Source organism: Alosa alosa, chromosome 9 (genome assembly GCF_017589495.1).
Source record: "Alosa alosa isolate M-15738 ecotype Scorff River chromosome 9, AALO_Geno_1.1, whole genome shotgun sequence".
Taxonomy (NCBI): domain Eukaryota; kingdom Metazoa; phylum Chordata; class Actinopteri; order Clupeiformes; family Clupeidae; genus Alosa; species Alosa alosa.
In genome coordinates this window covers 30,567,102-30,585,827 of record NC_063197.1, presented here as the reverse complement: position 1 = coordinate 30,585,827, position 18,726 = coordinate 30,567,102, and the positions used below count along the sequence as shown (strand labels likewise).

At 44.1% G+C, this 18,726-nt stretch overlaps 1 protein-coding gene across 1 annotated transcript; it reads left to right on the top strand.

Moving 5' to 3' along the window:
• Window positions 1-445: 445 nt before the first annotated feature.
• On the top strand, window positions 446-16,939 carry phb2b (prohibitin 2b). The gene is made up of 10 exons (XM_048253215.1): window positions 446-548; window positions 1,979-2,108; window positions 4,360-4,444; window positions 6,184-6,263; window positions 7,097-7,281; window positions 9,237-9,366; window positions 9,980-10,083; window positions 10,263-10,340; window positions 10,598-10,674; window positions 16,519-16,939. Exons 1-10 carry the CDS (start codon window positions 528-530, stop codon window positions 16,541-16,543), a joined length of 915 nt encoding a protein of 304 aa, XP_048109172.1. The 5' UTR covers window positions 446-527; the 3' UTR covers window positions 16,544-16,939.
• Window positions 16,940-18,726: the final 1,787 nt, after the last annotated feature.

The window sequence follows — 18,726 nt, the reverse complement described above, 5'->3', positions numbered from 1 at the left end:
CATTCTAGCAAACCAGCATGACCATCTTACACCAACAATGTCAAACAAAGTACCTAAGGACCGAGGCATACAGCAGACAAACTGGTGACCGAAACATGCACCGTCAGATGATCATGAAGTTGAATGAATTATTCATGATTTGAATTATTCAAATCATTAAATAATTTTTTTATTAGACATTCTCTGCTTATGTCACAGACCACTTGGAGGTGCAAACAATATCGGACTTTTGGTTAATTTGACCAGCCGGTAACTTCGAAACAGGCACCTTATTTTGGATAGACAATAGGAATATGTCATTGAAGTGATTCACGTCAAAATATCTAAACTGTGGAGTAACTCAACATGAGGCACCGCCGATATTTTTTGTGTTCTAAGTTATAAAAAATTCATGGCTAAGGAACCATAGACTGGCTCTGGTTATGCACCGACATTGCGGTTTTACACTACATTTCCCACCATGCCTAGCGTCCGTTGCGCCGATTAGTTAACGTTTGTAGTGAGCGACCTTGGACTCCAGATCAAGCATGGCGAATAAAGAGCCTAACGTAAGTATTTCAGCTGATTTACTCCAAAAGGACATTTAGGCCAGTTACTTGTCCTCTGATGTGTTATATGAAAATACATGCAATGTGCTCAATGGAGATAACGTGTCAATAAGACGCAAGGCTCTGCTTTCTCAGTACTTGCACGTTTAGGTTGAGAAATAGCTAGCCAGCGTTACACCACCAATGTAACCAAATGAACAAATGCTAATCTGACGTTAGCCAGTAGCCGGTAGAAGTTCATATTGACGTTTAGCCTTTGGTTACTGTTTGAATTGATTCAAACATGGTGACAGTCAACGTGTTATGCATTATTATTTTGGCAATATTTGCCTTATATTGGCTAACCTTATCACAACCAGGTTGGAGGCAAGCTACTAGCTTATATTCTCAACTTTGACTCTCCGTGGTCCCTTTTGATTGTGCTAGCGCTTGGAAGCTTAACCGTGGCAGAATGCGTTCTTGTCATGCTGGTTTTGATTCTCAGAGGGAATATCTAACCCCAGTTCACATCGCAACCCCTTTTTTCACTCCATAAATGAACTAAAAACTAGCGTACTAGCGAGCTTACGTCAATGGCCTTGGATGTGTTGCTAACGCTATAGTCAATGTCATTGGCAGATGTCTTCACATGTTAGCTGAGCTTTCCGTTTAACTTTTTTGGGTGAAATGATCACCTACTAGTTCCACTTTGACCCAGAGGCAGTGTTAGGTATATATTATGAACGCTATATTTTAATACTGAACGAAATAGCAGTAGAAACTTCCAGAAAATGTGAGGTTATCAGGTACCATAATTAGATTTACCACAAGATGGTGCCATGGCGCACTTAGCACCAGAGTTCGAATGGCACAACTGTGCGTATTAAAAGGCAGTTTTTTCCCCTTACAACTCAAATGTGAAGAGTGTAATACACTTGTGTATGTATTAGATCGAACCCCGAGTATAGTAACTAAGGTAGGCTACATCAACACACACAGGTGTGCATGTACATTAATAGAGGATGAATAGCCTACATTAGACATTTACACTGACAAGATTCAGCAGTAGAATAATGCGCTGCATGGAGGGTGTGCATGCGATATAGTGGGGTTCAGGTGGTTTCTCCCCCTGGAAAATGTAGAAATTTTGCCTGCTAAACAAGCCATTTTAACACAGTTTGAGAGGGACAAAAATTCAATTTACATTACTTAAGAATATATTGAACACTGAATATTATATATACTATATAATACCCCCCCCCCTACTGTTGTTTTTTTTTTTTTGGGGGGTCTAGATCCTAATCAGAGGGTCAGACCCCCCCAAAAAAAATAAATAAATAAATAATAATTCAAACTGTGCTCCGCTTTCTCTCATAAAGGAGTGTGTTTATGAGGGAGTTTGTGTGTGTGATATCTGACGTACTGACATTATCCTGCTGTTCTGACTGCAGCGGTTCGTCCAGCACCTGCGGGACCTGGCGGGTCGCATGTCTGCCGGGCCGCGCGGCGCAGGAACGGGTCTGAAGCTGCTGTTGGGTGCTGGAGCACTAGCGTATGGCATCAAGGAGGCCACCTACACGGGTATGCCCGTCTCACTAGACACACACACACACACCGGTATACCCGTCCCACCAAATGCACACACACACACAGTGGTATGCACACTAAACACACACACACACCAGTATGGCCGACTCACTAGACACACACACACACACACACACACACACACACACACACACACCCCTACACCGGTATGCCCATCCAGTGTTTCCCTACATTGACTTATTTGTGGCGGCCCACCACAATATCAACATTGACCACCACACAATGATTTTCCTGGTTGTACTAAATTGTGCTTAAATCTGGTTAGAATCATAACCACACTGCACTAATTTGTTAAAAACTGTTGCATTCAGGTTAATTCTGCAAACCTACCACCACAAATAGAATTCAATTCTGTGGGAAACACTGCCGTCTCACCAAACACACACACCAGTATGCCCATCTCACAACACTCACACATGCGCACACATAAACATACACACACCTACACAGTTGGATAGTTATTGTGTTTGAGATGGTCCTGGTGTTTTACCTTGCGGGGTAGGGACACCTGGGGCCTGTACTACCCAGATGTAACCCAGGGTTACTTTGTTAAACCGGGTTGACAAAACCTGGTTATCATAAGTGGTGTTAATCGGTACTCACGACGCTGATTAAGAAGTTGATTTGTTGAACCGGGTTAACCTAATTGAGTTTGTGTGCTCACATAAAAGGGCAGGTTGCAGCCAAGTCACCAATTTCAATGATGATTTGATCACCTTATTTTACGGACTAGGAATGCACAACTATTGTGACAAGTTACGAGGAATTAAAACTCACTCTACGACAAAAATCAAATATACATCGGCAGCAAACAAAGCAAGACAAGGCTGTACGTATTGCAGTTCGGGTAGCCTAAATGCTTAAAAGTAAAGTTTTATTTCCACATGTTCTTCAAATATGTGTTACGGAGGATTAACAGCTTGCGGAACGTCTGAAATGAGTTGAAATAATTAAATTGCCTATTTTGAGTTCAAAGAAAGGCTTACAGATGCAACACAATTCAGAAGTGGGCATATATATTACAGTAATAAGGATAATTGAATGTTTAAGTAGCCTCCATTGACTGATTTAGTCTATACCTAATCCTGTGAACAATTCAGATGCAACACCATTGCCAAACGCACATGGCAGCAGGTGAAAATGAAACACAAAAACATTATTCAGAATAGTAGGCTAGGTTTATATAGTTATAGCTTGCATTAATATTTCTTAATTATAAAAACATGTAGGCCTAGTATGCTTATAGCCTTCACTTGCCTCTGTTTTACAGTGAACAAGAAAAAGGTGTCTTTGAACACTACTGTAAGGCACCAAAGTGTTTTACAGTAGCAGAGGAGTTGGCCATCACAAATAATAGTGGAAGGCCGATTATGGAAGGGGTTGATGGAGGCATTCGGTCGGATTCTGGTGCTGTGGAAATGTGTAGCCTTTATGTGCAGGGTACAGTAATATGACATTCAATTCAACAAGTTTGTTAAAATGGGAATTTAAATTTATTAGGCCTACTGTAGGCTATGTCCGATTTATTTTAGGCTATTCTTGCGTTCTTATGTTCAGCATACTGTAGGCCTATGTCCGATTTATTTTCGGACATACAGTATTCTTGCTCAGATGTTCAGCATCACCGATGGAATACATGAATGTCCGCGTTGCTATGATGGGTGACATTAGAGACGTCTGCCTAGATCATCTGACAAATATAACAAATTCCCTCGGCAGACAAACTATATCTTCATAGAAAATATAGTCCGGGTATCTGGCGGTCTCTAAAACCCCTCGCCCTGCGAAGAGAGCCCCTCACGATTTGCGCTCCAATGTCATTATGGATCATCCAGGTGCGCCCGACATTGTCTCGAGAAATTGTTAGTGGAGGGGTGGTACTTATAAAGGGTGTGGTTAACGGAAACCTCGGGTTAACCAAGAACATAATCTGCTCGGAGCAGGTTTGAGATGCAGCGTAAATTGCCATGGCAGCATACCTCGGTTAAAACCTATCCACCTTTCGTAGTACGGGTTAATCGGGAAGTTACGCAACACATGATCAAGTTACTCAGATAAGCCATTAACCCCACTTCGTAATACAGGCCCCTGTAATGGCTGCACACTCAGACATACACAGGTACTTTCAGAATGATTCAGTTACTGGCTAGTAAAGCTTTACTGTGAAGCTAACACTGTGTGTGTGTGTGTGTGTGCGTGTGTGCGTGTGTGTGTGCACACGCAGTGGAGGGTGGTCAGAGGGCCATTGTTTTCAACAGAATCGGAGGGATGCAGATGGACACCGTTCTCTCTGAAGGTCTTCATTTCAGGTACAAACGCACAAACACTGTTTACATTCACCCACCACTGTATTGTGTGGTGTCTGTCTGCATGCCATCACACTTGTTCTGACAGCCTTAATTTACCCTTAATTCCCTAATTTACTTTCTTAATTTACTGTTTTCGGTCAAATTTGTCTGTTTATTGTCTGCTGTTATATTAACACAAAAAACAATAAACATCACCAGACACTGAACATTTATTTCTCAAAGGATAACTCTGCAAAGCTCTTGTCAAAACATAGTCAATTGTGAAGACCAAAGTCTTGTGCAAGCAAGTACAAAAGTCGTATCCCTAAGTTAATGTTAGAATACTGTTGGGCTGTCGAGGTTAGCACGCAAAAACATTACAGGTACTTGTCAATATCGGCTGCTCATGCAGGGCAAGTATAAATATAGGGTACTATTTTATTGCCTCAGACATGGAAAGTTTGCTTAATCCCGATGTATAAGGAAAAGTCTCTTCCAAGACTCAAAGGCGCTTGTCTCAAGGAGATAAAGTATTAGTATGAAACATAAACACACCTGGAGAAACTGTACTGTCCAACCAGTGGACTATGATAGGCTACCCAATTAGACTACACGTGGAGAAACTACAGTCCAACCAGTAGACTGTGATAGGCTACCCAATTAGACTACACGTGGAGAAACTACAGTCCAACCAGTAGACTGTGATAGGCTACCCAATTAGACTACACGTGGAGAAACTACAGTCCAACCAGTAGACTGTGATAAGCTACCCAATTAGACTACACGTGGAGAACTGTACAGTCCAATCAGTAGACTGTGATAAGCTACCCAATTAGGCTACTTTGTTTCCAATATCTCCAGGCTTCTACCGGTGCTGCCACCAGATGAAGCAGCAGGAGACAGAAAGGTAGAGCTGTTGGAGGAGGAGGAGGAGTACAGCAACTAACCTGCACCCCGTTTCCCAAAACCATAGTTGCTAACCTATTAGCAACTTAGTTGGTTGGCAATGGGAAATTGCATTGCAACCAACAAAGTTGCTAACTTAGTTAGCAACTATGGTTTTGAAAAACGCCCCTGCTCTGGGAGAGCAGCTAGTGCTGAGACGGACAGCAAACACGGAGACGTGTAGAATTAGGGGCACATGGCAATTCATAGGAGCCACCTACGTCACTATCAAATAGAACACCGCCATATTTACGACTGATCTCGCCCAGTATGGCCGCCCACACTGCACATTTGTGTGTGTGTGTGAGAGAGAGAGAGAGAGAGAGAGAGAGAGAGAGAGAGAGAGAGAGAGAGAGAGAGAGAGAGAGAGAGAGAGAGAGAGAGAGAGAGAGAGAGAGAGAGAGAGAGAGAGAGAGAGAGAGAGAGAGAGAGAGAGAGAGAGAGAGAGAGATGTGGAGAAAATTTCAATTTTAGGAAAACGGGTCTCATTTCAATCAGGGCATCAGCAAGCGTAGAGGCATTGGCACATATGATGTAATAGTAATAGTAAACTATGTCTGCATAGTGTGTGCTGTGCATGAATACATAATCAGAAATACAGTATTTCACATTTCTGTTGTCTTTTTATAGTAATGCATTTTCTGTTGTGATATGAAACAATATCACCATAAATACAATCCAGTTCTGTGGAAAACACTGAGTAAGCTGTGTGTAAGCTCTGAGTACGCTATGACAGCTATGAGTAAGCTGTGTTTAAGCTACGAGTAAGCTGTGTGTAAGCTATGAGTAAGCTGTGTGTGTATTGTGTGTTGTAGGATACCCTGGTTCCAATACCCCATCATCTATGACATCAGAGCACGGCCCAGGAAGATCTCTTCTCTCACAGGAAGCAAAGGTGGGGGTTGGGTCGGTCACTAGGCTACGCTACTGTTTAGGGGATGTAGCACTGAATCTGTGTGTGTGTGTGTGTGTAGACCTGTAGATGGCGAATTATGTTAACCCTCTGTGTGTGTTAGGGATGCCTACAATCTTACATATGGTTCCTTTAAGTAAGGGATAATGTATTGTCCGCCGGTAATTATCAGAAAATAAGTCCCGACAGGGAGAACAGAACTCCGACGCGCAGCGGAGATAATTACCGGCGGACAATACAATATCCCGCTTATTACACGGCTACTTGCCAAAACGACAAAAGAAACCTAACACAATGAGTCTTTAAAAATTATGCTTTGCGGCATGTTATATTAATCATGTGTGTAGACCTGCAGATGGTGAATATAATGCTGTGTGGTGTGTTATTTTAACCCTGTGTGTGTGTGTGTGTGTGTGTGTGTCTGTCTGTAGACGTGTAGATGGTGAATATTTCTCTGTGTGTTGTGTTATTTTAGCAGTGTGCATGTTTGTGTGTGTGTAGACCTGCAGATGGTAAATATTGCGCTGTGTGGTGTGTTATTTTAACTGTGTGTGTGTGTGTGTGTGTAGATGGTGAATGTTGCGCTGTGTGTTGTAATTTTAACCGTGTGTGTAGACCTGCAGATGGTGAATATTAGGCTGTGTGTTGTGTTATTTAACCGTGTGTGTGTGTGTGTGTAGACCTGCAGATGGTGAATATTGCGCTGCGTGTTGTGTTATTATAACTGTGTGTGTGTGTGTGTGTGTAGACTTGCAGATGATAAATATTGCGCTGTGTGTTGTGTTATTTAACCGTGTGTGTGTGTGTGTGTGTAGACCTGCAGATGGTGAATATTGCGCTGCGTGTGCTGTCCCGTCCAGTGGCGTCCAACCTGCCGACTCTGTACCAGCATCTGGGCAAAGACTACGATGAGCGCGTGCTTCCCTCCATCGTCAACGAAGTCCTCAAGAGCGTCGTAGCCAAATTCAACGCTTCCCAGCTCATCACTCAGAGAGCGCAGGTGTGTGTGTATGTGTATGTGTGTGTGTGTGTGTGTGGTGGGGGCGGCGGCAGACTGTCCACTGAGCAGTCTGACTGCATGGGTGTAATAGACTGTCGGCCAGCCTGCTGGTTTTGGCCCTGATGGACCTATATCTTCTCCCAGAGGGCAGTGACGCCTCCAAGGTCATCACTCATGGAGTGCAGGTGTGTGTGTGCGTGCGTGCTGACGCCTCCAAGGTCATCACTCATGGAGTGCGGGTGTGTGTGTGTGCGTGCTGACGCTTCCCAGCTCATCACTCAGAGGGCACAGGCAGGTGTGTGTGTGTGTGTGCAGCACGTCTTATTGATGGAGATCTAGTCACTGCTGAACGCATGTTTTAAATAGCAATATAATTGCTTACACGCAAAACACAAACATCAAAAATGGAATTTATTAAACGTAGTCAGCACAAATTAACTCGTTTACATTGAGAATTGATATAATATGGGCTGTAGCCTACAACAGTAAGATAAATCAGTGTTTCCCATACATTGACTTATTTGTGGCGGCCCACCACAATATCAACATTGACCACCACACAATGATTTTCCAGGTTGTACTAAATTGTGCTTAAATCTGGTTAGCATCATAACCATGCTGTGCTAATTTTTTAGAAACTGTTGTATTTAAGTTAATTCTGCAAACCAACCACCACAAATGGAATTCAATTCTGTGGGAAACACTGCAAATGCTACACAAACTCGGATAACATCGGCCGAGCTGACGTGAGCTTAAAGACAGACACGATATCGCTGTTTGTACAAGTTCACCGCAGTGCAATCATAGCCCCTCACTCTCACTCCCAGTGGAAATAACAGTGAACCAGCTGTGATGAACTGTCATGCAGGCTTGTGTGAGAGTGGTCACAGACCTGTACTGAAGATTTTAGATTACATTACATTACATTACATGCTGACGCATTTTTAACCAAAGCGACTAACAACATGGTAAACAGATTGATGGGCAGACGTGATGTGTTTTTCATTGCCCTGGATTGCTCCCAGAAAATAGGAATGGTCCATATACTGTAGGAAATAGCAATGAACCACCACCTCTTCCAACCACTGCCCTCTGGGAGAAGATATAGGTCCATCAGGGCCAAAACCAGCAGGCTGGCCGACAGTCTATTACACCCATGCAGTCAGACTGCTCAGTGGACAGTCGGCCCCCCTCCCCCCACCACACACACACACTCCCCATCGGACATCCCTCTGTGACATAATGCCTCTGTCCATACACCCCCCAATACCTGTGACCTGGACTTTGCATTGCTGCAAAAACACTCCAACAACCTTAACTCTATTAGATTTATTAATTATTGCACCAAGCACTTTACTGGACATGGCACGTTATGGGGTTTTCTAGGAGGTATTTATGGGGAGTTAATTAGGTACAAAGTAATGGGTGATTCATGGGGATGTAAATTGATATAAGGCAAATGGGGAACATCTTCAAACTATATGCCTGTCTGTTTCTGCTCTAACAACATTTCGTTGTTATCCTGTAACAATGACAAATAAAAACTAAACTGAACTGAATTGTCCAAATAACTTGAAATTATTGAAGTAAATTAGGCACAACTTCAAAGAATGAAAGTACTCTGCTGCTTGTGTTGAAAACAAAAAAATATACTTTTTACAGGCCAAGTTGTCTTGGGATGTTGCAATATTAGCTTATTTAATGTTATTGATGCATTGATTTAGCACATTGTCCGTTTATATTTTTTTCTGCCTGACAACCACACATGAAACCAGCCAATAACGTAAACTCTGGTGTGCAGCCCACTAACGTAAACTCTGGTGTGGAGCCGACTAACGTAAACTCTGGCGTGTAGGTGTCGTTGCTAATTCACCGGGAGCTGTTTGAGAGAGCCAATAACGTAACCTCTGGCATGTAGGTGTCGCTGCTGCACTAACGTAAACTCTGGCGTGTAGGTGTCGCTGCTGATTCGCCGGGAGCTGTTTGAGAGAGCCAAAGACTTCAACATCATCCTGGATGACGTGGCCATCACTGAGCTAAGCTTCAGCAGAGAGTATACTGCAGCAGTGGAGGCCAAGCAAGTTGGTATGCACCTGTGTGTCTGTGTGTGTCTGTGTGTGTCTGTCTGTGTGTGTGTGTGTGTGTGTGTGTGTGTGTGTGTGTGTGTGTGTGTGAGCGAGAGGGGATGGATGACATGGCTATCTCTGAGCTAAGCTTCAGCCATAGAGGCCAGGCAAGTATGCGGTTTGAGACACAGCCTGTCTGTGTGTGTCTGTCTGTGTCTGTCTGTCTTCCATTTCTGTCTAATGATGTGTGCATGTTAATGTATTACCATTATGCTAATGTTATGAGTGAATTTTATGTGTGTTATCAGTGATAGTGTTTGATTGTGTGTGTGTGTATACTAAATGAGGTAATATGAAGTATGTTACCTGTGCTAATGTGTGTGTGTGGGCGCTAAATGAGAGAATGCGGAGTGTGTTATCTGTACTAGTGTGTGTGTGTGTGTGTGTGTGTGTGTGGCTAAATGAGGAAATGTGGAGTGTGTTATCTGTACTAATATGTGTGTGTGTGTGTGTGTGTCTGTGTGTGTGCGCATGTGTGTGCTGAATGAGGAAATGTGGAGTTATCTGTACTAATGTATGAATGTGTTTGTGTGTGTGTGTGTGTGTGTGTGTGTGTGTGTGTGTGTGTGCAGCCCAGCAGGAGGCGCAGAGAGCCCAGTTCTTTGTGGAGAAGGCCAAACAGGACCAGAGACAGAAGATCATCCAAGCCGAGGGAGAGGCTGAGGCAGCCAAATTGGTTAGAGACCGCACTACACACAAACACAGTATACAAGAAAGTGCAAGAAAGTGTTTAATATGTCACGTCACTATTATGACAATGCTGTTCTCCCTCAGCCTGGCAGTGTCCTCTCCTTGTTCAGAAAAACACTGTGTGTGTGTGTGTGTGTGTGTGTGTGTGTGTGTGTGTGTGTCCAGTTAGGAGAGGCGGTCACAAAGAATCCTGGCTACCTGAAACTGAGGCGAATCCGAGCGGCCCAGAACATCGCCAAGACGGTAGGAGACTAAACTGCTGTGAATCACATACACACTCAAACACTAAACCGAAAGGGCTGAACTAAATGTCATCACACATAACAAACATCACACACACACACACACACACACACACACACACACACACACACACACACAGACATCAGACATACTCCTCCAGACCATGTCACGTTCAGCCACTAAAATAACACGTTGACCTCTAAACGGCTATTTTGAGTGTGGCACCACAATGAATTCTGTGTTGTTCCGTGTTCCAGGTTGCATCGTCCCAGAACAGAGTGTACCTGAATGCAGACAGTCTAGTGCTGAATCTTCAAGACCAAGGTTTTAATAAGTGAGTCTTTAATGTGTTTCTGTGCCTGTGCCTTAGTGTGTGTAAGTGTGTGAGTGTGTGTGAGTGTGTGAGTGTGTGCATCTGCACACAGTGCCAATTTCCTCTCACACATCACAGCAACGTTAGTAGTTATAACCCTGTCACTCAAATCCCCTCCACCAATCAGCTGTGACTTCCTGGGTGCATCCTACTTATAGCATCTATACCATCTGCCCAGACACAGAACAGGAAGCGGTTAGAGATGTGTATGTTATGACAGGAAGTTGTCAGCTATATGTGTAAACACAGGAAGTAGATATGAGAGGTACAATGTGTTCTGTAGTGCTGGTACACAGGGTGCTCTTAGTTTTCTGTGTGTGTGTGTGCTTGTGTAAGTGCGTTATGTCTGTTGTGTGTGCTATGAGAACTTAGTGTTCCACTATGTGTACAGTGTACTACAGTGTACTACTACTACTAATAGTAAGCCTAGCCTACCTAAACAGCAGTTACTCATGTCTCCTGACACCAAACACGTGTTCAGGAAGACATGACACAGATGAGTGTGTGTTAATGTACCGAGCCCTTTTCGTGAGTCTGCATCAGTGCAGACTTCACCAAAGGGAATTACCCACAGTTCAAAACGTTGTGACGTTTACCACGGAAACCATAGGGCAATCCGGAAATTACAAAGGTAAACAACAGGACCACGGAACGTGTCAGCAACATCTTTGTTATTAAACATTGCCAAGGTAACGTATGATCTTGTGAAGTGCTGTCCCAATCCCATTTATACCTATCTGAGCCCATGTGGCCTCACACACTCACTCACTTAACACCTGAGATCAATTAAGTCTGTGAGCCTTTAGTCCTTAGTCCTCAGGGCTCACTTTGGGATTCAGCCTAAGCCTTCATACCTGTAGCCCAAACACCTGAACTCCTTCGTATGTGTACCCCAAACGCCTTAAAGGTGCCCTGCCACACAAAACCGTCTTTACTTGCATTTTTTTTAACATGTGAGGTCCATATGTGTTTGTGCTATGTCGTGAATGTGAAAATAAACAGCTACCTCCTCCGTCAGCTCTAGCCACTGAAAATAAATAAGCAGAGAAATCAGGCCAATTGCAAAAGCTCTTCAGATTGACGTGGAATTGATGAGCTCATTACTATTCATGAGCTCGCCCATTTGAGACCTTGCCCACAAAATTAGTTTAGCTCTGTGACAGTTTAGTAGGCCTATGCAAGGATGGCTGAATGTCAACGGACTTGTGCGCTATGCACGAATAGAACTTCAACAATGCATTTTGCCCGAGAACCCAGACTTGAGGATCAAAAGGCTTCAGTTTATTTTTTGGAACAATGCTACAGGCTTTGCAAAAAGGTTGCCGTTGAAGCCTGGAGCAGTAGGCTACCATCGCAGCAGTCTACGATCAGTGCCCGTAAGTAAAACGTTATTGTCAACTCAAGGAAGTGCTATGTTATACAGGTTTAATGAACTCGCTAGCCTAGCAGGTTTTTTTATGCACATTTGGACAATGCTAGCCAAGCAAAGTTCATGCCATGAAGCTAAAATTAGTTGATAACAGCTACTATCGCGGCAGTCTACGACCAGTGCAGTCCGTAACTAAAACTGTCAACTCAAGAAAGTCTTATGTTATTCAGGTTTAATGCAGTCGCTAGCCTAGCAGTTTTTATTTATGCACATTTGGACAATTCTAGCACTCGCTAGCCAAGCTAAGTTCATGCCATGAAGCTAAAATTAGTTGATAATGGCTGTCATGTTATGGACGAAACCTACTAGCTGTTAGCCAATCAGAGTCAAGCAGCTTAGCTCGTTGAATATTAATGAGAACTGGCGCAAATCGAGCTGAGTCTTCATGCAGGCTTTCAATACCACGCTAGAATGGCTTGAAACAAGGTAACCAAGGCATGTTTTCAACAAAAAATGTTAGAGTCCATGGTAGAACTTCAGACATTACCACAAAGTAATGAAATACGTGTGGCAGGGCATCTTTAAGCTTTAATACCTGTAGTTCAAACACCTTTATCCTTCATACCTGTAGCCCGAGTGTGAACTTTTGTCTCATAGCTCATCTCGGCTTGTCCCCTGCACTCCGAAATCTGTCCCTAGTTAGCCGATGCTACCAACAGGTTTTCAATGGGGGTGCCTCGGGCATCGGCCTAGCCATGCAAATAAATCACTGTTTTACACCATTTACGAGGCTCAAAGTAGCTCCCCACTTCATTGGTAGACTTCCGAGGGCCCTGACATTTAAAAGAAGACATTAAGAACTTTGAAAAAGCACTGGTAGTTTATTTACAAGATGATTTATACAGACAGTACCTTCAGGAAGTTTACGGTTCGCCGGCATCTTGAATTTAGTCACGATAAAGTCGGCGGCAGTATGAATGAACAGGTATGATAAGGGATCAGATTCCAAAAATAATTCCGTGGAAATGCATGGATTCCAGTTGCTTTCAGTAGCAGCAACTGGAATCCATGCATTTCCACAAAATTATGGATCCCTTATCATACCTGTTCATCCGTACTCATCGCTCGACTTATCGAGACTAAATTCAAGATGCCGGCGAAAAATTGAAGCTTACTGTGACTGCACATGTGTATTAGTTTCAGGAAGATGTGTGTCAAGGCAGCGTAAAAAGTGTGTGTGAAAGGTGAGGGGTGTCATCACCTGGACGACTACCTGCAGGACAGTTACATGCACAGTGACCACCCGGGCAGCACAGCGACTGGGGGGGCTACCAGGGGTGGTGCCCGGGGCAAATAACTGCCCTCCAGCCCCTTTGGGTAACATTAGATTAGAATAGATTAGATTCAATTGTATTGTCATTGTGCAGAGTACAAGTACAAAGCCAACAAAATGCAGTACAAAGCCAATGCAGAAATGCAGACATCAGGAGCTGTTAGGAAGTGGAGGCCTGGCAGCAAGCTCGAACCAAGCCTATGGAGATGATGTGCTGCCCAAACCAGAGTCCCTCACCCAAGGCTATGGAAATTATGTGCTGCCCAAACCAGAGTCCCTCACCCAAGGCTATGGAGATGATGTGCTGCCCAAACCAGAGTCCCTCACCCAAGTGTATGGAAATGATGTGCTGCCCAAACCAGAGTCCCTCACCCAAGGCTATGGAGATGATGTGCTGCCCAAACCAGAGTCCCTCACCCAAGTGTATGGAGATGATGTGCTGCCCAAACCAGAGTCCCTCACCCAAGCCTATGGAGAGGATGTGCTGCCCAAACCAGAGTCCCCTCACCCAAGTGTATGGAAATGATGGAGATGATGTGCTGCCCAAACCAGAGTCCCTCACCAAGTCAATGTGTATGGAAAGTTATGTGATCCCAAACCAGAGTCCCTCACCCAAGTGTATGGCCAAGCCTATGGAGATGATGTGCTCCCAAACCAGAGTCCCTCACCCACCCAAAAGCCTATGGAGATGATGTGCTGCCCCCAAACCCAGAGTCCCTCACCCAAGGTGTATGGAGATGATGTGCTGCCCAAACCAGAGTCCCTCACCCAAGTGTGTATGGCTGCCCAAACCAAGTCCCTCAAAGCCTATGGAGGGATGTGATCCCAAACCAGAGTCCCTCACCCAAGTCTATATGGAAATTATGTGTCCCTCAAAGTGTGTGCCCAAACCAGAGTCCCTCACCCAATGTCTATGTCTAAATGATGTGATCCCAAACCAGAGTCCCTCACCCAAGTCTATGGAAATGATGTGCTGCCCAAACCAGAGTCCCTCACCCAAGTCTATGGAAATGATGTGCTGCCCAAACCAGAGTCCCTCACCCAAGTGTATGGAAATGATGTGCTGCCCAAACCAGAGTCCCTCACCCAAGTCTATGGAAATGATGTGCTGCCCAAACCAGAGTCCCTCACCCAAGTGTATGGAAATTATGTGATCCCAAACCAGAGTCCCTCAACCAAGTCTATGGAAATTATGTGATCCCAAACCAGAGTCCCTCACCCAAGTCTATGGAAATGATGTGCTGCCCAAACCAGAGTCCCTCACCCAAGTGTATGGAAATTATGTGATCCCAAACCAGAGTCCCTCAACCAAGTCTATGGAAATTATGTGATCCCAAACCAGAGTCCCTCAACCAAGTCTATGGAAATTATGTGATCCCAAACCAGAGTCCCTCAACCAAGTCTATGGAAATAATGTGATCCCAAACCAGAGTCCCTCACCCAAGTCTATGGAAATGATGTGCTGCCCAAACCAGAGTCGCAGTCAGTGTCTACAAGCTAATTCTTTCACACAAACATATGTGCATTTGTGGGAGGTAACCAGGCGGTTACTAGGTACGCCATGCTGTTGGAGGTGCAAACAAATGCTGCATCACCATGGAGATCACATAGTAAGGAGCTGGCTCATGAGTTATTAATGTATTTTATCATGTTAATTTGTATAATTAAATGGCCTTGGCTATCATTTTGATAACTATAACAGGCTATTCAACGTCTTTTGAACACTAAACATATCGGAGGTGTCAAATGTTGACTCACTCCAGTCTAGATTTTTTGACGTTAATCACTCCAACCAAATTTCTGGTATTGTTTGTACCTCCAAGTGGTCTGTGACGTAAGCTTGTGTGAAAGAATCCCGCGAGCGACAGTCATTCCTCCTAACTCCCACAATGTTCATAGAAATGTGGGAGGCCTTTCTGCCAATGCCAAACTGATTCCACCATTAAAGCCGCTTCATGGATTCTTCAAAAAGGTTCGCAGCTACCAGATCAAAGAAGCAAGCGGATGATATGTGTTTGTGAAAGTCTAACTGAGTGCAAGTCACAGTCAGCCTTCAGAGTGTGTGTGAAACAGCTTGAGTGTCAGGTGTGTGATGGCTTGCCTTGATTGAAATGTGTGAAACAGCTCGTGTGTCAGGTGTGTGATGGCTTGCCTTGATTGAAATGTGTAACAGCTCGCGTGTCAGGTGTGTGATGGCTTGTCTTGATTGAAGTGTGTGAAACAGCTTGTGTGTCAGATGTGTGATGTCTTGCCTTGATTGTGGTGTGTGAGTGTTCAAAGTAACCATTTTTAGTGAGGCTGTTTTTGTAGGTCAGTCTGTTATGCTGTCTTTGATCTTTTGTAAACTGGATCTCTTTCACTCTCTCTCTCCCTCACACACACAAATGCACACACACATGCACACACACAGTCATACAGTCACACATGAAAGTAATTGTGGTGAATAATTACTTAATATTAACTTAGACTGGCAAACTTCAGGAACACTCAGGAATCAGGTAAAAAATGGTCTATGGTCTATGTAGGCCATGGCCTCTGTTGGATCAACCTCTCTTCCTCAGTTCTCCATCTTGTTCTTCTGACAAACAATGCAAGTTAAGTCACTTTTGTATGGGTTAAACACCTATGCATTCTTATCTGAACAGCATGAGGAGAGATATCTTATATATCAGAAATATCACTTATAGAATGTTCCAAACATTCTCATTATCAAATCATTACAATCCTTCTACTGAGACTATTACAATGATACCAAACATGAATATATTTACATTTCATGACACATGGAAACATTATAGCAAGGTAACATCCTTTGTCTTGTGGATCTGATGGCCCTTGGATCCAGTACATTAGCATTTCATTGGGGGAGGGGAGGGTGTCTTGTTTAATGCCAAAAGGGGCCACATGGCTAACTAAAACTAAGTAATTGAAACCCTAAAATTATTGCTATCACACATCACATACTCTGTAGGACACAAAGACTCCTTCACACAATCTGTAACATGTTTATTTATGTGTTTGTGTGTGTGTGTGTGTGTGTGTGTGTGTGTGTGTGTGTGTGTGTGTGTGTGTGTGTGTGTGTGTGTGTGTGTGTGTGTTTCAGCTTATCATTGGGGAACATAAAGTAGCAGGTTGGTGGAGGAGAGGGAGTGACCCAACATCTCAGCTCTGCCCCCTAGTGGACATGCTCAGCAGGTGACACTAATGCCATGGGAGGCCTCATCTTCAGTGTCCACACACACACACTCTCTCTCTGCAGTCCTTCATTATTGCTGAAGTTTGGCTTGCGTCCTAATCCAACGTCCAGACGTCTATGTGAAGATTGTATGATGACATCACTGAGTAGCCGCAGCCAATTGGTGAAGTGCTCAGAGCTGACCCCTCTCCTGACGCAGAGTGGCCTGGTGGCGTCGGGCAATGTGCTGATGTTATGACATGATTATGTAAAGTGAAGTTCTCTAATGTAACGGTCGATGTGTGACTTCCACTGGACGACACAATAAACGTTTTTTTTTTATTTCAAACTCCTGAAGCCTGTGTAGTATATGTGTAGTACTGAGTCCTTCAGTACGCATATGAGAAAGTCCACTGCATGGTGTGAAACACACAAACACAGACACACACACAGACACAATGTAATGAAAAGATATGTTTATTAGACGGATGACTAATGTAGGTTGGGTTTGAAATGGGCCTCTGGTTCTGTAGTCCTCCTGAAGTGAGTTTGTATGGTGTGTGTGTGTGTCTCCTTTCTGTCAAAGTCAAAGTCAGCTTTATTGTCAATTTCTTCACATGTTCCAGACATACAAAGAGATCGAAATTACGTTTCTCACTATCCCACGGTGAAGACAAGACATATTTTACCAATTTAAGTCCACAGGCAAACATAACATTCAAGTAAACAAAAAAGTAAGTAAATAAGTAAATAAGAGGGCACATATAATAATGAAAAAAAATAAGAGCAGCAAAATTTGGTTGAAATTATTGCATAGACAGTCAATAAAATACTAGTGCAAAGTCAGGCCAATAAAAGGCTTGGGTAGTTCTGTTTGACCTAAGTAATAAAGAAAAGTGGCATAGTGGTGCAAGTTATGTAAGAGCAGCAGAAGTGTTGTGTTTTCAGGACAACAACACCAAGTTGTAAAGTGTACAAGTGTGTAAGTGTGCAAGTGGAGTAGTGCAGGTGGCCATTTTGGGTCCAATGTCCAGGATGTTATGTAGCTGAGGGGTGGAGGGGGAGAGGAGGAGAGAGTTCAGCATCCTTACAGCTTGGTGTATGAAGCTGTTGGTGAGTCTGGTAGTCTTGAGGGCAGGCTTCTGTACCTCTTCCCAGAGGGCAGTAGATCAAACAGATTGTGAGCGGGTGACTTGCATCACTCACAATTTTGGTCGCCTACTAGCGGGTGAGGTGGGTGGTGTAAATGTCCTTCAGGGAGGGGAGTGAAGCACCAATGATCCTTCCAGCTGTGTTCACTATGCGCTGCAGGGCTTTCCTGTTGTATTCAGTGCAGCTTCCCCACACAGCGATACAGCTGGAGAGGATGCTCTCAATGGTGCCTCGGTAGAATGTGGTCATGATGGCTGGTGGAGCACTTGCTCGCCTGAGTTTCTGTCCTCTCTGTACTGTGTGTGTGTGTGTCTCTTTTCTCTCAGTGTGTGTGTCTCCTTTTCTGTCCTCTCCTCTGTACTGTGTGTGTGTGTGTGGGGGGGGTCCTTTCTGTCCTCTCCTCTGTACTGTGTGTGTGTGTGGGGGGTCCTTTCTGTCCTCTCCTCTGTACTGTGTGTGTGTGTGTGGGGGGGTCCTTTCTGTCCTCTCCTTTGTACTGTGTGTGTGTGTCTTTTCTCTCTCTGTTAGTATGTGTCTCCTTTCTGTCCTCTCCTCTGTATTGTGTGTGTGTGTGGGGGGGGTCCTTTCTGTCCTCTCCTCTGTATTGTGTGTGTCTTTTCTCTCTCTGTGTGTGTCTCCTTTCTGTCCTCTTCTCTGTGGTGTTTGGGTGTATGTGTGTGTGTGTGTGTCTGATTTCTCTCAGTGTTTGTGGGTGTGTCTCTGTGTCTTCTTTCTGTCCTCTCATCTGTGGTGTTTTCTGTGTGTGTGTGTGTGTGTGTCTGCTCTCCATGTGTCCTGCCCGGAGGCCTACTCTCAGAAGGCTTCAGTCTTCAGCCAGTAACACACATTCCACACACACGCACCAGGCAGGCACACTCAGACACACCAACTCCATACCCTCCAGACAAGTACACACACACACGCCAGACAGACACACTTACCCACACAAACATCCTAAAAAGATTGTGTAGGAAGACCGAAAGG

What these genes read in the sequence shown, in the direction of transcription:
- phb2b (XM_048253215.1), top strand. Translation starts at nt 528, where the DNA reads ATGGCGAATAAAGAGCCTAAC. An exon ending in TTCTCTCACAGGAAGCAAAG is followed by an intron (nt 6,264 to 7,096) that starts GTGGGGGTTGGG and finishes GTGTGTGTGTAG; the next exon opens with ACCTGCAGATGGTGAATATT. An exon ending in CAAGACCAAGGTTTTAATAA is followed by an intron (nt 10,675 to 16,518) that starts GTGAGTCTTTAA and finishes TGTGTGTTTCAG; the next exon opens with CTTATCATTGGGGAACATAA.